This window comes from Cajanus cajan, chromosome 4 (assembly GCF_000230855.2).
Source record: "Cajanus cajan strain Asha chromosome 4, NIPB_CcT2T_4, whole genome shotgun sequence".
Lineage (NCBI taxonomy): Eukaryota > Viridiplantae > Streptophyta > Magnoliopsida > Fabales > Fabaceae > Cajanus > Cajanus cajan.
In genome coordinates, this window is record NC_138520.1 from 71691468 (window position 1) to 71715697 (window position 24230).

The 24230-nt window shown below is 32.3% G+C and overlaps 2 protein-coding genes across 2 annotated transcripts; one reads left to right on the plus strand and one right to left on the minus strand.

Moving 5' to 3' along the window:
* The first annotated feature begins 8484 nt into the window (after positions 1 to 8484).
* On the plus strand, positions 8485 to 17719 carry LOC109814702 (golgin candidate 3). Its single transcript, XM_020379193.3, has 15 exons — positions 8485 to 8836; positions 10254 to 10352; positions 10794 to 10889; positions 11528 to 11683; positions 11995 to 12127; positions 12222 to 12286; positions 13139 to 13306; positions 13460 to 13567; positions 13691 to 13837; positions 14091 to 14387; positions 14540 to 14605; positions 15596 to 15798; positions 16092 to 16146; positions 16463 to 16651; positions 17221 to 17719. Exons 1-15 carry the CDS (start codon positions 8630 to 8632, stop codon positions 17533 to 17535), a joined length of 2304 nt encoding a protein of 767 aa, XP_020234782.1. The 5' UTR covers positions 8485 to 8629; the 3' UTR covers positions 17536 to 17719.
* Positions 17720 to 20961: 3242 nt separating this feature from the next.
* LOC109814704 (reticulon-like protein B5) lies at positions 20962 to 23041 on the minus strand. The gene is made up of 5 exons (XM_020379195.2): positions 22689 to 23041; positions 22075 to 22255; positions 21831 to 21972; positions 21517 to 21586; positions 20962 to 21424 (listed from the first exon to the last, which is right to left on the minus strand). Exons 1-5 carry the CDS (start codon positions 22909 to 22911, stop codon positions 21255 to 21257), a joined length of 786 nt encoding a protein of 261 aa, XP_020234784.1. The 5' UTR covers positions 22912 to 23041; the 3' UTR covers positions 20962 to 21254.
* Between the last annotated feature and the right edge of the window lie 1189 nt (positions 23042 to 24230).

A 24230-nucleotide genomic window follows, 5' to 3' on the forward strand; every position in this document is an offset into this window, starting at 1 on the left:
TATTTTTCCACTTGAAAAATTATTATTATCAGTGAAATAAAAAACTTATGTTTCGATTTGAGGCCCTGCCCCATTAATCGTAGTCTGTCTGGTTAGAAAGCATGTCAATTCAATGTCTAGACATGCAGAAAACACAACTCAGAATTTTAAGTACACTGTTATAAATAAATAAAAAAACTATTTTTAAATACATGTTGTATATAACACACGACTATTTAAATCACTGAACAGTGAATCAATAGGATCAGGCAATATACACAAAGTATTAATTTTCAAATTTGATGTTTTCATTGTAATTTTTATTTATCAAAAAAAAAAAAAAACACTGAACAGTTGGCAGCTAAAATCTTTATGAGCATTTCGGAAATAATGAATTGCATATATTAATAGGTCAATCGTGATATAAAAACCTCAAGTTCAACATTACGAGATAGGAAAAATATTTTTTTGACACCTAAAATGCTATTAGACTTCGTGTAAGAGAAATGTTGTTTTAGATGAATAATATGATATTGTGATATGAAGAAAAATAAAAAAATAATGAAAAATGTTGATAGAGTGTTAAAAAAAAAGGAGGTCTCCAAAAATTATTATTCTAATGATAACGAGATATGTCATTATGTACATGTATAGTTGTATGTGATAGGGGGAAACAACAACAGAATAATTAAGAGTATCAAAGTATGCAGCGGAAATAATTTCCCCAACTTTCAAAAATTAACGAGGAGCAACAAAACAAATAAATGGCAAAAAATAATCACAAAGAGACACAAATATTTTTAACGTGGGAAAACTCTCTCAATGTGAGAAGTAAAAACTCACGGGCACAAGTCAATCAATCAAGCTCCACTATGATCAAATTAGGGTACAAGAGAGTCTAATAAAATGCATAAACAAATGCTTACAACCAACCGATATATTAAAGCAACAAACTTTCCAACTGAAGAATAAAGAAGAAAAAACCTCAAATTAGAACAATTGTACAAAATTGTTTTCTCTAACCAAAAACTTCCAATCCACGATCCCAACGGTCAAAACCGAAGATCACCGTGTTAAGAACCTGCTGTCAAATTTCCAGCCCAATCCAACGGTAAACGAAGTGGGGATCGCAATTTTACTAAAACTGCACTGTGCGTGGGAACCAAATTTTTGCTCTCTTTCTCTCTTCTTTCTCTCCCTGATGACTGTGTAATTTTCTTTCTCTCTTATTCCTAAGAGACCCCTCTCCACTTGGTTTTTAAGTGAGACAAAATTTGGGCTTCTCAATTTTGGGTCTTTTCTTCACATAGGAAGGGAGTCCAATACCCAACAAATCTCTCCCTCACAACTATGTGGAGATAACGGCCAAACCGGCGATCTCACAGCAAACTTCAAATTTTCCTCTTGGCAATGCTTTAGTCATCATATCAGCACCATTATCATCAGTATGAATTTTAGCCAACTCCAACAGCATAGCATCCAAAGCATCACGTATCCAATGATACCTTACATCAATATGTTTGGACCTAGAATGGAAAGTTGGATTCTTGCCAAGATGGATAACACTTTGACTATCAACAAATAAAGGGTATTTGTCCTGCACAAAACCAAGTTCCTGCAAGAATTTCTTCAACCATAGCAACTCCTTGCATGCTTTAGTAATAGCAATGAAATCTGCCTCTGTAGTAGATAATGCTACACACCTCTGTAGCCTTGATTGCCAAGCTACAGCTCCCCCTGCAAAGTTAATCAAATAGCCCGAAGTGGACTTTCTGGAATCAACATCTCCAGCCATATCTGAGTCTGAGTAACACATCAAAGTAGGCTTATCTCCTCCAAAACAAAGCCTTAAACCACTAGTACCATGAAGATACCTCAAAATCCATTTCACAACATTTCAATGCTCTCTACCTGGATTTGATAAGAATCGACTTACTGTACCAACAACATATGCAATATCTGGTCTTGTACATACCATTGCATACATCAAACTACCCACCGCAGATGCATAAGGAACTCTACTCATATATGTCTTCTCAGCTTCATTTGAAGGACTCTGCTTAACACTCAATTTAAAATGAGCTGCAAGAGGAGTGCTTACTGCTTTAGAATTTTCTATCCGGAATCTCTGTAATACCTTCTTAATGTAGTGCTCCTGTGATAGCCAAAGCTTCTTCTCTTTTCTATCACGTGTGATACTAATACCAAGAATCTTTTTAGTAGCTCCCAAGTCTTTCATGGCAAATGACTCGCCCAGTTGCTTCTTTAACCTGTCAATCCTGGAAACATCTTTCCCAACAATAAGCATGTCATCAACATACAATAACAGGATAATAAAGTCATCATCATAAAACTTTATAACAAAGACACAATGATCAAAAGTAGTCTTCTTGTAGCCTTGCTCACACATAAAAGACTCAAATTTCTTATACCACTGTCTTGGAGCCTGCTTCAAACCATATAGGTTTTTTCTCAACCTACACACATAGTCTTCCTTGCCTTCAACAAGAAAATCATCGGGTTGTTTCATGTAAATCTCTTCCTCCAAATTACCATGAAGGAAAGTTGTCTTCACATCCATCTGCTCAACCTCTAAATCAAGAGTAACAACTAAACTTAATACAGTTCTAATGGATGACATCTTCACCACAAGTGAGAAAATCTCATTGAAACCAACACCCTTTCTCTGTCTAAACTCTTTCACCACTAATATGGCTTTGTACCTCGGAGATGTAGAATTACTTTCTTGTTTTACCCTGAAAATCCACCTATTCTCTAAGGCCCTCTTGCCCTTAGGCAATTTCACCAAGTGATAAGTGTGATTATCATGCAAGGATTTCATCTCATCTTGCATTGCATCCAACCACTGTTGCTTTTCTTCACTTTCCAAAGCCTCTTCAAAACACTCAGGTTCACCTCCATCAGTCAAGGTCACATACTCATTAGAAGAATACCTGGAAGACGAGTGTCTCAACCTATTAGACCTCCTAGGAGGGAGTTGTGGTAATTCATGATCATTATCAAGATCATCATCATGTACCATATCATGTTTCTCTTGAGCATCATTAAAAGGAACTTCTAATACATCTCCATTCTATTGATCATCAACATCACCATGTTGCTCATCATTCGAAGCATCAGTCTCAACATTATCTAGATTGTGAACAGGCAACCGCATGAGATTACCATCAGTCAAATTATTATCTTTCTCGAGTGTAGTCTTTTCCACCTTGTTAATATCTTCAATGGTTTGGTCTTCCATGAACTGCACATCACATAGGAAGGGAGCTCAATACCTAATAGTATACTATAACTTTAAAATTAAAAATTAGTTATTCATTTGATTCTCATAGTTACACAAATTTTATTTTTTAAACTCTATACTTATTAAAAATAATTTGTTTTGATTTATATACAAACTCTTTTAGTTTCTTTTTAGTCTATTCATTAAAAAAAGTTAATGTGGTTAATAATGAATAATGTGGCACAATAAGTGACATGATATTGATATGTGTTTCACTTTATGTTTTACTCACTATATTTTTACATTTTAACTTCTATATTTAAACAACTTTTATTTTTTACTCCTTACACTTAAAAGATACTATAATATTGAGTATTTTTTTAGTCTATCTCAATTTTTAGTAAATATATTATGTGAACATTTATATATATATATATATATATATATATCGGTCCTTTCAATTTTTTTATATTTTAATTCTTTTAATTTTTTATATTTTAGTACTTAAAGTTAGTGAGAAAGAGAAAAACCAGTGTACAAAAGGAAGAAAACCCTAATACTTGGTTTGGTAGCAATGATTCAAGTGGAGGGGGAGGGAGGGAACTAGTCAGATTTGTGAAGAATTGTGAAGATGTTGAATTTTGTGTCTGGTTTCTGACGAATGAAATGCAAAGAAAGGAAGGTAACTTCTTGCGGAGACCCACACAATTTTTATGATCACCAGGTGAAATGAAAAGATTTGTGAAGATTTAAGTTATTTTACCATTTTAGTCTTTTTATATGTATTTTTTCACGTGGGAATTGCAAGTTATTATGCACTCAAGGGAGTTTCCTGTCCATATAATTCACCATGGTTATTACATAGTCGATTATATGAACCTCTCTTACATTTTTCATGTTTATTGAAAATCTATATAATCAATTATATGTTCATCATAATGGATTACATAAATTCATTAAAAATAATTAATATCAAAATCAACAATTTTTCTATAACGGTATTTTAATAAATCAAAATATAATATATTTTAACTTATTTATTTAATCTAATGTAAACCAATAAAAAAATTAATCTTCCTTCCAATGTATTATTTTTCTCTTATTAAAAAATTTCAATATTTATTTATTTTACTTATTTGTCTTTTCTTCTTTTCTCACCTTTTCTATCTACTTCTTTATATTTTCATTTTTACCTTTTTCTATTTACTTTTTATACTTCCATCCTCACATTCAAATACATAGGAAAAGAAGAGAAAAAGAAAGAATAACAAAGTGGAAAAGTGAGACCTTATCAAATTGAGTAATTATTTTTTTTAAACACTTCACATTTTTAATAATTAAACACTTTAAATTTCTCTTTTTCTATCTTTTTCTATCAAATTATATCACATGTCGTATTTATATTATTATTTTTATCCATCCCCTATCATATTTATATATTTCTTTTTATCTATCTCCTATCATATTTATATTATTATTTTTATCTATCTCTCACTAAGTGTTCAATAACATCTTGAATAGTGTTGAATAGCATCTTGAGTGTCCAACTATATTTTTCCTTTTCAAATCATGTTAGAACTTCACGTATTTTGATTAGAAATTAATGCGTGTGTTCTCCGTGTTGAATAGGAGATAGAAGAATTTGGTGGTAGTACTAACGATCAAGGGTAGAGTGTTGGAGGATAAAATTGATAAAAGGCACTTTCTATGATGCGCCTATTGAACAAATGCACCTAATGTACCATGCATGGATGGTCATGTGTCTGTTAGATCATAAAAATAAAAATAAAAAAACACACACACATATGGAATTAAAATGTGCTACAGTAACCCAATATCTTATTTTCGTTTACGTCAAAATTTCTATTAAATTCCCAGTTAAATCTCCATTGAAAATTGAGAGGAATAAACACACTTTCATCTCATGCGTATTTATTTAAGGTTAAATTATATTTTTAATTTTTAGTTTTTTATATTAAAATATTTATTTTGATCTTTTATTTTTTTATATTTAAATCAATTTGATTTTTTTAAAATAATGGTTATTTTTTGTTTTATGACATAATTTTTAATTAGTTTTAACTAATTCAAGATATGAAACTTGTAATATTATATTAATTATGTGAAAATCATGAAATACAATTCACATTCGAATTTAAAATGACTATAAACATATTGAAAATTATGTGAAAAAAATATATATCTCATAAACAACTAAAATAAGTATGAAATTAAAATTTTTAAAATTTTGTATTTTCATTATATATATATATATATGAGGAGGGTTCAAATGATACCGGTGTAACTTTAACTAAGTGTTACACCGCTCAATAATTTTATATTAATTGTGAATTTTGTAAATCCAACCGTTAAATTGAAAGTTCATATCACTTTATATGTGTATATCAAATTTGTTAAAATTGAACAACAACTTGAGGGTTATCAAAGTGTTCATATTTTAGTATATTTTGAAATAAATATATTACGTCAATTTTGTTTTATAAAGATGAAGTATCAAATCATCTTGGATTAATATAAAATTTTGTATATATGATCTAAGGGATATAAACTTTTAATCTAACGGTTAGATTTACAAAATTCACAATTAATATAAAGTTATTGAGCGGTGTAACACTTAGTTAAAGTTACACCGGTGTCATTTGAACCCTCCTATATATATATATATATATATATATATATATATATATATATATATATATATATATATATCACTTTTAATTTGAACTTTAATTGTGTAACAACTTATTAGGTCTCATACAATCTATAGCGTCAGGGGGAAATACTATCATGTTTTTTCCTTATCATACATAATGCATAAAATAACACATCATAATTAAACCGTTATATACATATTAGGAAATAACAACTAATGTCCCATATACATATATATGATTGATAATGTAATGTAATATTCTATACAAAATGATTGACAGCTTACAATAAAATTTTCACAACAAAAAGTCTCAACTCTCCTACTGAGTCTCATCAGCATTTGTTAACCTATCATAGCACGACCTAATCTCGATCTGCTCGCATACAATGTGTAGTCATGGCAGTCCCAATCCACAAGGGAAAACATGTTAGGGTAAACTCATAATAATAATCATCATAAAACAGCGTCAACATATAATGAACAACAATAAAATTCAACACTCAACTTTACATCTTTCAACTTTAAAACAACAACATAGACAACAATAAATATACAATATCATCTAATGCATCGTTATGCATATACAACTAGGAGATCTCTAAAAACTGAGGTTGAGCAGTCTAGGTGGCATAAGAATCTAGTGTTAGACCTATCTCAACCAGGTCAGGTATAGGGCGTCGTTAGGAACTCCGAAGAGAACTAAGTATATACAACAATAGTTGATTGTTTGAGTGTGCCACTTAGACTCGGAAGTCCAATACTACTGTCAAGGCATAAGGGTTGGGGTATGAGCCTACCATAGCCTTGGCTTGCATCACCAATCCACATATGGAGTTAGCCCACCCACTACCCTCCAAGTACCATGCACCCTTTAATACCTAGTCAAAAACTACATCTCTGACTAGATATCTTACTCAAATTGGTCATTCAACCATAAGATGGATCGACTACTTCCATGTTGTCCACAAAGTATCAAGGGATTCAACTTTAAAAACAACTTTCAACTTATCACCTTAGTACTATGTATCTCAACATAGGACTTGTATCTTTACCTTAAGTCCCCAACTTTACAACTATACAACAATAGGCATCATAATAACATCTTGTATAAACAACTTGAACAATTATAGGCATCATATTACAACTTCAATAAAAAATTTAGCAACATAGGAACTTGCAATTTTAAATTAACTTACACAACATAAATCAACTTAAACACCCAAAACAACTTTTAACTTAATCAAATCACTTATTGTGAAATGACAACCTTCACATAAAACAACACATATGAAGTCATACAACTCCTATCATGCTCATCCTTATCTCATATGAAAGACAAGAAGATTTCTTACAACTCTCATGAAGATATCAAGTCCTAATTCCATGATTTACCTTGTTAAAAAGTGTAAAAACCGCAACAATTAGCCTAAATCTTGACAACTTGACATTTGTTCACTAAAAAGGTCATAACTGAAGTTCTAGACCTCCTTTTTGGGTGATTATAGTGCCATTAGAAAGTTAACATCCAAGGCTACAACTTTCATAAAGGTCATAAAGTCAAATTCAAAAAGCACCAAACCGCTCAGCACCTCCAAAGTGCTCAACACTTTACCTCCAGGGATTCTTCCTATCACGTGGCCCCTAAAGGACTCAGTCTTTCCAAAAGCGCTCAGCTATTTTCATTGGCTCAGCCCTTTGCCTCCAAGGATCCTCCCATGTCACGCGATCCCCAAAAGATCCAGCCCTTTTAAATGGCTTAGCTGTTTGATGATAGAGGGCATCTAGGTTTTTTACCAGTTTTGAAATTTTCATCAATCACTTGAAAATCTAAGGCAACCCAACACATGCAACTACAAGAATGCAACATTACCATCAATAAACAACATATGAACAACAAGAACAGCTACATGCAACCATCCATTCAACTCAATCATCTTTTTTTTCTTCTCAAAACAACAAAAACCCAACTTTTTCAACTCAAATCCTCAAGTTAATCCACACAGCTACATTTCAACAAAATTAAGTTCAACATTTCATTCTATTCAAATTGATCCAAACTAATAAGATGCGAAGCTTTCCTAACCTGAAAATTAAAATCTCCAGAAAGAAAGAAAAGCACGGAGAAAAAGAGAGCAATCAAGACTTTTAGGAACTAAAGTTTCCTTCTTACAACACCAATACACAACTCTTTAGCCTTTGTGAAAGAAAAAGAAGAGAAACCCAAAAGAATCAAATGCAAGGAAGATTAAGAAGTATAGGAGCGCAGAACAAAAAAAAACAATACGGGACATTACAAATTACAATTAATAATTATTAAATAATTATAAAGAGACAAATTTCAAGTCCTAAATTAATTAAAAGAGAATTAAAAAAGATTAAATTGATATAAATTAAATAAATAAATGATGAAAATAAATATTTTAAAATATAAATGATCAAAATAAAGTGAAAGTTAAGATGAAAGAAAAAATATAATATATTCATTATTCAATTGATCATTTGTTTTTTCCTCCTATTATTTGTGCTGTAGATTAATGATAATAATAATAATTATTATTAAAAAAAAATAAAAGAAGGAGTTTGGCGAAGGGAAAATTGCATTGATAAGAAAACGCAGGCAGGGATAGATTCGAAGGCGAGATCCAGCAGAAATTGCAGTGCGCGCAGCTTCACCCAATCACAGATTTAACAGCAACGATTCAAATCTCCTTCTCCTTCTTTTGGTTCCAACCATGTGGGGCACAATCGCCAACTTGAAGGAGAACTTGAACAAGATTGCTCTCGACGTTCACTACGCCGACGACGACGACGACGACGACGACGCCGTTTTCACCGCCGCCGTCTCCGATCGACGCAATTCTCACAGCTTTGCGCATTCCAAGTCGCTTCCTAGGTCGCCCCCGCCCAACGGAACATCAGATCACCCCTACGCTTCGGAGGTATCTTGTCCTCAAATTCGCTGCGATTTTTGCCTTTATTTGTTTTTGCGATACGACGATTCGAATGTTAGCTAGCGATTTGCGATTCTGAATAATGCTTAGCGAGTTTTTTAATCCAAATCTTAATTGAGAGTGGAAGCAGAATAACAAAATCATTGCGTTTAATTTAGGAGTGGTGTTACCCTATGTGTAACCTCGTTTGGATAATTTGAAAGACTATTTTGAATTGTTAATAACTACTCTTCAGCATGAAGTTATGAACGGAATATCTTTGAACGCGCTCAAGTCGAGCTCTGGCTGTGTACCTGCAAAGACTCTGACATTCAAGTCATTATAATGGGATTTAGCTCAGTTGGTTTAGCAAGTTGCATAAGTTGTTGTAAACTTGTTAATATCGAGTTTGATTTCTATGGATAAAAAGTGAATGAAAAAGGTTAGAGAGTACTTCATATCCTATGGGACATATAGTATATTTATTCCGCTCCTTAATTGGTTATTATCACTATCTTTCGGTAAGGTGGTGTGGAAATGCCTTGAAATCCAGAGGATGGATTGTTGGTCGTTGGGCCAAAGCATTGGCTTGCTTGCCAAACTGGGCCCAATTTCTCTAAAGAGGGTTCCATAACAATTATCAACGACATATTAAAACAACTGGCTACAGAAATGATATTATCAAATGCAAAAGTTCTCACATTTCTCAGTCCTGATTTCTGCATAATTTGTAGATTTAATTCTCCATCTTGTTCACATGTTTTTTTTTTTTTCATTTCTCGTCAGCATCTTATCTATGGAATAAATTATTGGCCATTTTTGGGGAATACTGGGTTTCCTGTGGAGTGTGGACCTTCATAAGCTCCTATGTGTTAATTTCACGGGATTTATTAATAGCAAAGATGCCAAAAGCTTCGGGGTGTTCTTGGGCTGTGGTTCTTTGGTGTATTTGAGTGGAAAGAAATGGTAGAATCTTCTCAAATGGCAATCATCTATGGAGTTCATTTGGGATCAGATAGTTTTTCTAGCTTCTTGGTGTTGTTATGCTCATGGTCTTTTATGAAGGGGTCCTTGTTAGATCTTCTGAGAGGTTGACTAGCTGTGTTGATGTTTCTTGATCCCTTTTATTTCTTTTTGTTTTTAATTGTGTTTTCGTTAGTTCTTTGGGATTTCTTACTCTGTTTGTATATCTTCCTCTTCCATCTTAATAAATCCTTTTCTCATATGAAGAGTAAAAAACACATGCTAGGGCAATTTTGGAGAATTTTCTTTTACCAAATGCATGAAAGTGCAATGTATTCAATTTTTATGGCATATATTTTCCCCCTTGAATTGTCTAGTTGAATATAATAGGTATATTACTGGTTATTAGCCTATTATGGTGAAAGATGTAATTTTTTTTTTAATTTTGTTGTATTTCTTGTAGATAGAACAATATAAAGCTGAAATCAAGAGACTTCAAGCATCTGAGGCAGAAATTAAAGCACTATCTGTTAATTATGCAGCTTTATTAAAAGAGAAAGAGGTATAGCTGATTATTACTTTTCTCAATACCATAGTATGTTGAATTTTCTATTGCTGTTTCTTACGTTGGAGCTACTAAATATTTAATTATTTCAGAGTCAGCTGTTAGCTGGCAATAGGAAATCTTTACATAAATGAACTTTGTTTCTTTTGTTTGTATAAAATAAGGTGAACTCAGCTGTAATACATTGTTTGAAAAATATAAAATATCTATATATTCTGGATTTTTCCCCTAAACCTCTGATCCATTATCCCCCATGCCCAAACAAATGGTTCTTTATTTTCTCAAATATATTGTAGGATTATATTTCATTATATTATCTATCTCAGGCAGAGCAGAGATTGCATAAAGAGTCAATTAACTATTTGTCCAACTTATTAATTTGAGATATTTTATACTAGCCTTTGTTAAGTTTAACTATCCAACTATTCAACTTTACAGGATCATATTGTTAGATTGAATAAAGAAAATGGCTCATTAAAACAGAATTTGGAGGCTACAAGTCCAGCATCTGCAAATGGCGCTTACACAGTCAAGGTAATCCTATATTCTAATTAAAACTTTATTGTAGAGAATTATAGCAGACAATTTTAATTTGAGTACTTCATACCAATCACTCACTACGCAATTAATTTTATTCAAACTTTACATCCCTTCTTGTTCTATAGGCAAATAATTTGAGTGCTTCATACCAATTACTCATATTAATTTTATATTCTTTAGTAACTGTTGGAAATGAGTTTCAGATACTGAGAATTGTTGCACTGAAAGGCTAGGATACAAGATTGCTCAAATTCATGCATATCACTTATTTTATGTACTTAGAGAATTGCATATATTTGCTGTTCTTAAATGTATTTAAATCTGGAATGTGTATAAATACATGCCCTGCTGAGTGCTTTCTTACTTGAGCAACTCATCAAAATATTCAGTCTTCAACTTGGTATCAGAATTGGGTTCTTTAGAAATTTGTATGCTAAGTAAGAACAGAGGACGTTTCCTCTGTAGGAGCTTTGCTTTGTTGATGTGTACTTGTTTTCTGAACTATCATTGGAAACCTTGTACTCGTCATTCCAGTTGCAATAAATTATTTTCTTTCTAGTAGCACCCACTACTGAATCAAGATTCCCATCATAAACAAGGATTCTTGTCGATTACTTTGAATATCTGTGTAGGGAAGTAGTGACCAATCATCAAATCGACAGCATAGGTTCACAACTCAAACGAAAAATCGTTATGCTACAAACAATGGAACCTCATTGGCTTTGGAATCTGATGCTATTCAAAGTAAGATGGTATCTAAACATTCAAACTTACAAGTAAAGGACAAGGTAACTACATCTTAGATTTATTATTATTTTTAAATAATGAACATATGTAGAAAGATTGATCATTAGGTGGTTTGCATTTATATTACTTTCCTATTTTGATCATTTATTTTGTCTAATTGTATATTTGTTTTTCATAGAGTCCTAACTCCTAAGAAGCATGATGTGCACTATTTTAAAAATAAGGAAAATAAGTTTATGTTTACTTTTCTATGTTGTATGTACTGGTCATTTTGATTTAAGCATTTTGATAGGATTTATATTTTTCATTTAGTGATGAGTGAATTTGACAACAGATTATGAATGCCTTCTAGGAGCTAGCAGATATGGTAGAAGGAAAAAGTAGCCCCACAGCAGCAGCACAACATACTCATGAGATACGAAAAATGAACTTGGAACTAGAGCAAGAACGCAAAAAATTGGCAAATATTCAGCTAAAATTTCAGGGTCATTATTCTACATTTAGAATATCTATATTGTATTATCATTTTGCATGTTTAAATAGAAACTTCTAACAATCTGGACCTTTCTTTGATGTCAGAGGAAGAGAAATTGAACAAGTCTTTCCAGGAGGAGCTTAAATTGTTAAAGTTGGAAAGAGACAAAGTGAGTTTATATAAGCATGTAGATATAAATTTGATTAAATATTATTTTATTTCTATAAGATTTTGGCAAAAATGTTTTTTGCACCATAATAGTTGAGAGACAATGAATAGATATTTTAAAAAAATAAAATAAGATACTAACCATGCATGAACTATAACTTTTAACCACCATTTCATAGTGTTAGATTGTTTTATGGGTTGCCTTTGTTAGTTTTTTTTAACTTCAAACTGAAATAGGTTGAAATTTATTTCCCAGAAGGTGTTTCTATAATTTTCTTGTCAAGTGATATGATGTTAGTTTTCTATTTATATTCAGATTATTTAGCATTTGCCATTTTCTATGTATTATATATTTTTTAAAATATAGCCACCATAGGCCACAATGCCATCTGTCTTATATGTATGGTGAATTTTGGCTCACTGCCACATCCACAATTGATAACACTACTTTGATCCTGAATGGAAATTGGTATTAAATCAAGAGAAAAGTGTGGAAGAAAATCAAATAATGTTTTGATAAGATGCAAAAGAAGATATATGTTTGGGAATAAACACATTACCTAAATTCATGAGAACTATAGGATTAGAAATTAAGAGAGAACATGAGTTGGTTTTTTCCAGTGATTTCAATTCTCCATTTCACTATTTCTCTAGATAATATTTTTGAAGCTGAAGGGATAACTTGAACACTTTCTTGTTTACCTTTCTAGCTTCTATTGCATCATTGGGTGGTATATTATGTTTTCTCAATGAGTCTGGATGCTAGTTTTGTTGTACTATGTATGTGATATGCTGAGCTATTATAGTTTTTTGGTTTTCTAACCAATACATATATTGTGTTATTGCTTGCAAGACAACAAATGAGGTGAGCAAATTACATGATGAATTAAATGAGAAAATATCAGAAATACGACGTCTGCAATTGGAGTTGACTAGACGGGAAGGTGAAGAAGCAGGTGGTTCTGTGGATAGCCTCCAAAAGCAAATTGAAATTTTAGAGAAGGAAAACACTACTCTTAAGGTTAGTAAATTTGTGCATTAATTTTTTTTTTCTTTCATTGTAATACAAAAATATTCTACTGTCTTATCAATCAAAACTTGATAATGACTTTTTATTGATATTGTGCTCCAGACTGCACTCTAATATATTCAATTTCAATCTTATTGTTATTAGTTGGAAAAGGATGAACTTGAGGCTGCACTCAAATTAAGTAGGGTGTCTGGTATAATGTCACCTGATCCTTCTCAGATTCAGAACAAGGTTCCAAACAGTAACCGTGATGTGAGCCAAAACTTAATATCAATATTTACTTTACAGGTTATGCCTTAAGAAAATCATGTCAGTAATTGCTGTCTTCTTTTCTTCTCTTTTCTGGGGATTTGGAAATTGGCTTTTTGCTAGCAGTTATCAGATCCTCCCAAAGGATTTCCAGGGAAAGAAGACTTGGAAAGATCCTTACATAAGCTAAGTAAAGAATTGAAAGAAACACAAAAGGAGAAGGACAAAGCAATACAACAATTGACCCGTCTTAAACAGCATTTGTTAGAAAAGGTTTCATTTTTCACTTTATTTATTTTGAAGTAGAATCAATGATGATTGGAGTATGATTTTAGAGGGACAATGTACCAATTATCATAATCTTTTTGTCTGTTCATCTCAAAATATATTTTTTCACTTATATTTTGTCCCCTCAATCCTCTACGAAGTGTGAATGAACTTCATTTGTATCCATCCCATATGAATTTAGCATATCAATCTTTCTGCGGTATGCTCAAAGATGTTCATCATGCTGTTTTTTGTGTAGGAATCTGAAGAGTCTGAAAAAATGGACGAGGATAGCAAAATCATTGAAGAACTACGTGACAGCAATAATTATTTACGGGCTCAAATATCACATCTGGAGAGAAATCTGAAACAGGCAACTGCAAGTCAGGAGAAACAGAGGATGGAAAATGACAATGAAATTCTTAAGTTTAGGGAAATAGTTGATGACCTGAACAAGAAACTTACAAACTGTATGAGCACAATAAATGCTAAGAATACTGAACTGTTAAATCTACAGACAGCTCTTGGACAATATTATGCTGAAATTGAAGCTAAGGTTGTTTTTTTATTTTTTATTACAAGCTAACTCGCATTGATTTGAGTTGTTATCATTCTCTCACTATTTTTTTCATCAACATCTTTGTATGTGCCTGTCTGTCTATTGCTGCATGGAGTAAACTTATATCACTATAAATTTGTTTTCTAAAGGAACATTTAGAAGGAGATTTGGCTCGTGCAAAGGAAGAAACATCTAAGCTTTCTCAACTGTTGAAAGTATGAATTTCTCTCTCTTACTGTTTCTATATATAATGTTTAGACAGCCCATACTTTATTTAAGACTTTAACCGAACAGCATTGGACTTTATCATGATGATTGTAATAACAAAAGAATATGATGATCTCTTCTAACCGTGAGTTTTGGTCTGTATTCTTTTGATTCAATCATTTTATTTGGTGGAAAACCTGGTAGAGTAGGAAAATGCGGTACCATAGCATATGAATTTCCCTTGGAAGACTTGATCGGAAAGAAGTGTATTTCTTGTTATACAATTTGGTCCTTGTAGACAATAGAGAATTTTATACCTGAGAGGTAAGATAATTTGGAAGCATTTTAGTTTGGTTTAGGCTAATCTCAAAAAGATGATAGAAGGAAATAGGTAATTATAGAGAGTAGTGAATGCTAATGGTTATCAGAAGACAGGGAGGTGGGAGCTTATGCCAAGGGAAAGCTCTAACCCAGATGTCCTGCCAGTGAGTGTGGAGTGATCTTCTATATCATCCACAAAGGGAATTCTTCGGTTGGTTAAAGGGATCTCTCCCTAGATCATTGAATAGATTATCAATACTTTCCTTTATTGTAAACTACCTAATTCAATGTATGGGTCAGTTGAGCTAGGGTAGTTCCATTTCACCTGTGTCACATAAGGCTGAATATTTATGATAAGTGGATAATCCATCCAGTTAAGGTGGGTATGTGGGAATAATTAATTCAATATGATACAACTCAATAGGACTGTGATTTGGATTATTCAATTGGGGCCTTGTTTCAATGTGTTCATTTCACTTTCTATTGTGTCTATTTGATTTTTTATTTTATTATTTACTTTTTCGTATTCCCTAAAGCTTAATGCATCCTATGTTACTCCCCATTATTTCTCGAGACTTTGCTGCAGAATATTGATATATTATGTTTTCTGACTCATAAAAGTATAAGTACATTTTAGTATTTCCAATTAAGTAATATGTATATTAAATGATTGTCAGGATGCAAATTTCCGAGTAGATGCATTGATCAGTGAAAAAGAGGAAATTTTAGCCAAGCTTTCTCAATCTGAGAAGGTACAATCAGAATGTAGAAGTAGAGTAAGCAAGCTCGAAGAAGACAATTCAAGACTGAGGCGAGCTCTTGAACAGAGTATGACACGGCTAAATAGAATGTCAGTGGATTCTGATTTTCTTGTTGACAGGTTGGCATGTTTTCATCAAAGTAATTTTTTCATGCAATATCAACTTGGCCATGTGACTTGGGGGCTTCTAATATTTCTAGCTGATTGGGTTTGAATGAAGATGAAATCCTTGAAGGGACTATTGTCTATACTATTTTTGTATATATCATTAGTTTCCTGAAGTTTATTATTGGAATTGGAATCATAATAAGTATGAATCTGGGTTAAATTTAGACTTGAAAATGTTTTTTTTTGTCATTGTGTTGTTTCTGCTTGAGAATAAATTACACTTATCTTATTTGTATTTCTGACAGGCGCATTGTGATAAAATTACTTGTAACTTATTTCCAGAGGAACCACAGCAAAGAGGTATGGAAGTCTGATGATTTGGTTGTTTAAGATACATCATGAAGGACTAATCCTTCCTTGTATGTAAGCATGAAACAGTCATAATCTTGTGTTTGTGTGTTCTCATTAGGTAGTGGGGGCAGGCTTCATGACTAAGTCTTTATTTTGTTTGCTGCGTTAATTTATCATTGCTAGATTTTATCCGTGTAAAATTGTGTTATCTACTTGCATTTGTTTACTTTCTGCAGTATGTTAAATTAAGCAGTGTTCTTTTATCAGTTGTGTGATGTCTTGTTCAAATTGATCTTGCTAATGAGAAGTGTGATATTGAGGACAGGTTTTGGATCTAATGGTTCGCATGCTGGGGTTCTCTAATGAGGACAAACAAAGAATAGGTGTTGCTCAACAAGGTCCAGGAAAAGGTGTTGTTCGTGGTGTTCTTGGGTTGCCTGGCCGCCTAGTTGGAGGCATCTTGGGAGGAAGTGGTTCAACTGAATCAGCTGTAAATATGGGAGCAGATAACCAGGTGATTTCTTCTAACCATGTGTTCATTTATCGTGGGGTTTACATGGAAAGCAAAGTGCAGAAAAGAATATAAGAACCCTGGGAGAACTACACTATGCCCAAGGCTTTAACCCTACACTAGAATCCCATACTTCAAATTGGATCCTAACAGAATATTGTGGGTGTGACTTTTCTTCCTTTTTTTTTCCTTTTGGGGCTGCTAGCAGCCAGGAAGAAAAGAAGAGATAAGATTGAAAATGGTGTTAAAAGATTTATACCAACTGGAATCATGTCTTTCTTTATCTCTGTTGTGAAATGTGAACACAATAATTTGTTTCATTTTGAGGGCACAAGTGTCAACTACATGCCTAAACCAATATGGGTTTCTTAACATGCAACATGTTCCAAGTTATGCTACACAGCCGATACTATATATATGTATGTCGTTCGTTGGGTCCAACAACATTATACCCAAATAATCTTTTATAAAGGCTGCTCTGCATTCTAGATTTTGTCACATTTATAAATGCTGCATTCTATATGTATGTCGTTTCCTATCATGAATTTGAATTTGTACATTTCCCCTTCCAGTCCTTTGCAGATCTGTGGGTTGATTTTCTTCTCAAGGAAACCGAAGAAAGAGAGAAGAGGGAGTCAGGAGGAACTACAGATATATCTATGGACGATTCACATGATAGAAGTTTCAATACTAGTTCTTCTCCACAACAATCCAATCGGAGGTTTAGCACTGGAACAACATCAATCATCTCACCCACTAATCAAAACATCACTTCTACCCCTAGTGGATATTTTCAGCATTCCGAACATATTGGTTCCGAGTTCTCAACAGTTCCCCTTACATCATCAGATAGTAAAACTCCTAGTTCAAAACTTCCTAGATACTAAATATACATTATTTGTGTAATTAATCAAAAGGTATAGATGATTGACTGATTGTAGACATGTAATCTTGTTCAATTAATTCTTTCATTTCATTGCCATCGTCACCCTGTGTGGGATATCTTGCATAATTTGAAACACTGGAACTGTGGAAAATTATCCTAATGTATATGTCATGTAGTTTCACATACTTGCCTCTTTAATATAGTATATTCTCGCATGCACCATTTTTCCCTAGCCTATGTGCTACTCCTTTATTCATTATCTTTCTTTTTTCACTTCAATTTCTCCCCATTCTATCTCGAGACGGTTTTTGTTCTTGTAGCAACAACTACTTTTCCAGCCATTGAGTGTTGATAATGACTCTAGGCAGTACTTCATACTGAATATCCGAAGATGAAAAGCTGAACCCTTTGCTATAAATGACCGACTATTATGGTACCCAAGCCAAGGATGAAAAGCTTGATATGAACTCAGTAACAACTAAAAGCATTGATGCGACGTTTCAAATGCTGTGGTTGGCCAGCGTTGACACCCTTATCAACATTGATGCGACGATGGCAGTTATCCATTCAACTGGGCCTAAAACTGGAAAGATTCGATTATTGATTGAATGGTCCGCAAAAATGAAAAGATCCAGTTATTACTTATCATTTGGCCGCCGTGTCAAATCCAAGGACAAAAACTTCAAAGTTACACGACCACCATATTGTGCTTCATTGGACCATTTTCTCTCAATTTCAATGTGGTTTGGACCAACAGAGGGGAAGAACCAGAGGAATTGACACTGAAGCCTTGATGGTCAGATTCGTTGTATTTCATTGTCATAAAAAATAAAATCATGGTATTTTGACTTTGCAGCATTTTGCGTTGACTTTTTAATTTTTTTTTTTTTTCAGTTTCTAATATTGATTGGCTCTGTAAATTCAAAATCATTTACAGTTTTTGAACAAGACAGTATGAAGAGAAAAAAAAAATTAGGATGAAAATGACACAAATAAAGTGGGACTGGCACTTGGAGTGAAAGATAAGTGTTCGTTTAATTGAACTGATTCTGATAAAGTATAATGTATGCATTGACCCACTAAAGTGATTTTACTTGCATAAAAATTAAACTCATAATTTCGATTGTAGATTTATATTAAAATGTATTTTCTTAATTCGAAAACATGAAAAATAGTTTTTAAACGTCAAAATAAAGTGAACTTTGCCAAAAAAGAATTCACTCCTGTCAATTGTGATATGCCCCATGTTGCCGTCATATGTTTGTTGTCCATCGCTAACAGAATTCTTCCACCAAACTTTTACATTATATTATATTATTAGAGTATCATCTGACATAACCTTTTCATAGTTTGGTGTGCTGTTTCTTCGCGTCAATTGGAACTCTTACTTTTTGCAGCCGGTCATTGAGTTTTCTTCGTATGATTGATGGAATTATTTTCTTTTAATGTATTTATTTTTCTCCTCTGCCAAAATAATTTACATGAGCGTTGAAAAACATGAACCGATTAACGTTTTATAAAAAAAAAAATCAAACCATCCACGCATAAAAGAAAACTGATTAAAAATACACTAATAGTAATATGGAGTAAGATCCACCCAAATCTATATCTATTATTGTTAAGAGGGTTGATCACCGTTTTGATTTTCATTTTTACATTAATTTTTTTAATCTTTTTTTTTTTTTATCAAAAAATTTAGACTACTTATCATTTTTAAGTATTGAAATTTTACTAACTACATAATAGTTTCTTTTATTTTTTTTTAAATTTTATCCTTCAATCATTATATAAAGGAGATATTCTTATTAATAATTGTTTTGGTTTCCATTTTCATATGTATTTTTTTTTTCCTTTTCATTTTATCAAAAAATCTAAACTACTTATCATTTAAGTATTGAAATTTCACTAACTATATAGTGATTTCTTTTAATTAATATTTTTTATAGTTTACAATGAATAAGTATGAAATATCAGTTTTTTTCAGAGGGTACTTTTTTTTTAAAATAAAATATATAGAAGTACAAAATATCTCAACTTTACTAGTTTAGTATAAAGCTAATCCCGCTACTTTTCTTATAAAATATTTTTTACTTCAAAATTTTTTATAATCATATAAAAAGGTTCCTACAAATTAATTTATAATTTATAAAACATCATTTAATACTAAATCCAGATTTTGCTTCCTTAATTGCAGATAATCTATAATAACTTACTATCCAACACATAATGTTAAAGTCATAATTTTAATATCTTATCAATTTCACTGTAAGAATGCAAAGTATTTTAAATATTGGTCTAAGTAGTTGTTCTTACCCTCAAGGAGACATTTGTTTCAAGTAATACTTCTCTATTCTCGATAATATGATGGTATTTTCATGCTTTTTACAAGATAATAAGAAAATGTTTTCAAGTATGTTTTATTTGCATAAATGTAAAGTCTACACATTTTACGAGCTTTTTATTTTCATAGTGAAAAAAGGACATCTTATATTCCTATAAAAATGAAAGTTACTTTTTCAAATAATTACCAACTTTTTCTTCACCAATATTCATTTTTCTAGTTTTTAATTTAACAAAAAACATTTTTTTTCCAAAATTAATAAATCCAAACAAACATATTCATGAGAATAACATTTTTGGGTACAATATCCGTGGAAATGAAATTCTCAGAAATACATTTATTATTACCTCAAAATAAATGCACCCAAAGTACTAGTCTTGATAACTACAAAGTTCCTACCTTAATTTTCTATAATCTAATAATCTATAATAATTTATTACTTAACACCAAGAATCGCAATGAACTAAATCAACTAAAAAAATAACTCAATTTAATTTGATAATTAATTTATTAAACTTGAGAAAAGATTAAATTTGATAAATAAATGAACTAAACTTGAATTGCATATAATTCAACTAGTTTAATTCATGCTTCAGTATGATTTGTAAATACATAATTTATATAATTAATTTCTTATTTAATTTTTACTTCTTAAAATTTGAAAGAAAATTCAAAGCTTATAATAAGTTTATAATGATAAAAATGGACAAATTGGAATTTTATAGTTATAGAGTAAATTTTTTATTATCTTATATCTTAATTATAATTATACTTCTTTAAACTCATCCTTGTAACCTTGCAAAACAAATAAATAAATTATGTTGTCTTTAAAAAAAAAATCATTTTATCTAAAATATATTATTAAATTAAAATTTTGAAACATATAAAAATTTAAAAAATTTAACTCTTGATTCATGTTATTTGGATTAATAAACTAATAAACAAATTTGAACAAAATCGAATTAAAATTAAAAAACAAAAACTCATCAAGCTCCAGTCGAACTGCAAGTATCGGGCTAAGTCGAGCTAGGTCAATTCCAGCCCTACTTAGCACATAAAGTAACTCAACACCAAAAGATAGGCATATCGCTTGCTACCTAAAAATAAAAGGCAGCATGGAAATATTTTATCTTACAGTAACGATCATCGTTTGAACTCGTACAAACCTTCAAAAAACCAGTAAAATCCATATACTTGCATAGTCAGACACTACAATTTGAAGATAAACAAAAACCATTGCCATTGACATCATACCAGCCTAACACCAACCCAAACATAGCAAAAAAATTGACATTTGATAAAAGAAACTGATCCCTGACAACTTCCATGAACAAACAAGTGGAGCTCCTTCTCTTTCTGAGATTACAAAGACTATCTCATTAAGCTAACTTCTTGCCTTTCAATGGACCCGCTGGGATCTTACTCAAGACCTTAGCATCAAACACAACATACTGCTTTTTAATCTCAAAAACTGCCTTCTCTGCAAGTGGGTCTATCTTATCCTCGTACTTCTCATATAGCACAGGAACCGTGTGCAACAAGATAAAAGCTGCCCATGAAATGGAGAATAAGTAAATGAATTGAATTCATACCAATTTTTTTTTTTAAAATGTTATTAAAAGGACAAGAAATTATTCTTACTTATGTAGAACAATGTCAAGAAATTGCACCAGTTCCCCAAAATTGACAGGATCCATACGCCAGCAATAACCTTGCGTCCACAACGGAATTCTCAATATAATAAATAACATGATAAGAATAGTTACAAGTTCTCAACCAAAGTTAAGCAAAGCAGCAAATTAGGCACTCATTAAAGCAGAGCAGCTTGCAAGAATGAAAGAAGAGGTACCATATTAATAATTTTTAAATAGGTAGCCCAAAAACATTATAGAAATTACTCATGAAAAACATTTATTAAATATCATTCAACGATGACAAGTTATGAAGTTACACACCACTAGGAATTTCTTCAAATCTCTTCCAGAACCAATATTATGCAAAACAGCAAATCCCCGGTTGATTTCAGCAAGCAACGCGGATGCAACTTGCAGGAATGGCTCCTGAGGAAGGTGAACTTCTGGAATGCGAGGTGGAGATCTGCAATATAATTCAACATTCCACACAAATGATCAGAGGAAAACTCTAAAGCACACAACAACGCCCCAATGTTCAACAGACCATGAAATTCTAGAGGCTCACTTGTGAATAAAAGTATGCGCATTGGACCACAAGAACAGAACAGCGAGCAACAGTATCAGAATGTGAGACACCAGAGTAAGAAGGTGATATTCAAGCAACTCAAATAGAACCCAAACAGCAGTAGCTCCGCCAAGTACGCCAGCAGATATTTTCTTGTTCCTCCACAATAACACGTCAGCAGCTGCAAAAGAAGATTACCAAAAAATAACCATAAGATTATCATATCATAAACAAATTGCAACTGGTTTTACTTTTACTCCATATATATAATAACCACACAATCCCATACAAATCTTTCATCGACATCTCATCAAACAACTAATCAATTATTCATCAACATCCCAATTTTCACCATTGCAGCCCTAGTCAAGTTCATATTACAAGATTTTCATTATCATTCAAAACCATATCCATATCAATTAAACTCGACTCATCTAGAATAAACAAGATGGGTCAAGACGTGGCAAGACCAAATTTTTTTTCTTCTTTTTTCTTTCCTATTATTCTTTTATTTCCAATAGTTATATCCACAACACTCCCACATTGAATAAGTTCACAAAACCCAAAACGCAATAAAACGACAACAAAAAGAGCGAAATAAAAGAGCGTGTTACGTTTTCCGGCGCCGAAAACGGAATGAACGGGTCTCTCCCTTCCGAAAAGGCGAAAGACCTTATCCTTAACAGAGGAAGTAACGGTTTTTTCGGAATCGGAATCGGAATCGGAAGAAGAAGAAGAAGATGATGAATCATGGCCGTGAAGCTTCTCGCTAATCTTATCGAGCAGCGATTCGGCGGGGGCGCCGGTGGTGACGGTGCTCTCCGGTTCCTCCGCCATTGATTGAGATCAGAAAAACCCTAACCCTAACCCTAACCCTAATGCTTCGTTTCGGAAACGGAATGAAGCTCTCGCTTTTCTTTTTCTTTGGTTTGTTGCAGTGTGTGAGAGAGTGGGGTTCGGAGTGTGAATCCCAGTCTGCATTTTATCTCTGTCGTAAAAGTAACCAGCTTCGGGTGTCCCAACCTCAGCTTCGGCCACATTCCAAATTCAATTAAAATATTCACGCCGTTTCAATTTGGATGACTTTAGTTAGAGTATTTTCTTTCTTGCTTTTAACTTTTAATAACTCCCACCCCAAATTTTAGCACCGTTTAAATTTTAAATTTCTTTTTTTTTATGAAACTAGTATTTTATTTGTTGTTTGCGTTGTTAAATGACGTTACTGAAACTGATTTTGTTAATGTTATATTTTTATAACTATGAAAGTGAATATTATCGAATTATAGTAATATGAAGCGATTGGAAAAATTAATCTCATATGAAGGTAGATACTCCGTTGAAATTTGAAATCCCTAATTTGAATGTGGAGGCTTTCCGTTTCCGGTTGACGGCATTTGTTTGGTCGAGCAATGATAGGGTGACGCTGCAGTCATGGAAAGTCAGTGACCGACAGGTAACGAGGTGGGGACGCCTGCTTCGTATCAGTCATTTGTTTAGTACGTACGCTGATGGGCTACGTTCGGTGCAGAGTGTAGAGACCACACTGTACACATTTTTTTAACTTATTTTTATTCATCTTTCTTATCTTATCTATTTTATTTCTTTTGTTTTTACTAAAACAGAATCTCAAGATTCCAAAGTCATGATCACATGAAAGCAACAATTTTGCTTGGTAAAATGAACATTGGAAAATTGAACATATTTAAGCTTATTGTGTATCTAAACACAATCTATGTATCTCATTTGTACAATACATAATATACACACAAATATCATCCGTCAAGAAATCGAGTGGTGTGATGTGAATCAATTACGAGTATTAGTCTTTTTCTTCTTCTTTTTTGGTTAGAAACAATTATTAGGCGTTAAAAGCCTCACACTAGCATAGACAAGACACATTTCTAACATTTCTTTTTGGTACATCGAGAGAAAACAAAGGGAAAATCAAAAGGCAAGAATATAAGAAATTAATTTATAGTTTTATATTCCGGTACAGAGAACGTCTAGAGATTGTTTTAGACAATGAATCAAAATCAGAACATTCAAGAGTATTATTTTTCATCCTTGCTTTAGGTTAAACTTTTTTATAATTAATTTTTCATGGATTTATATGTCTCAAAAGTTTCGAGATTTGTTAAAAAAGTATTATATCATGA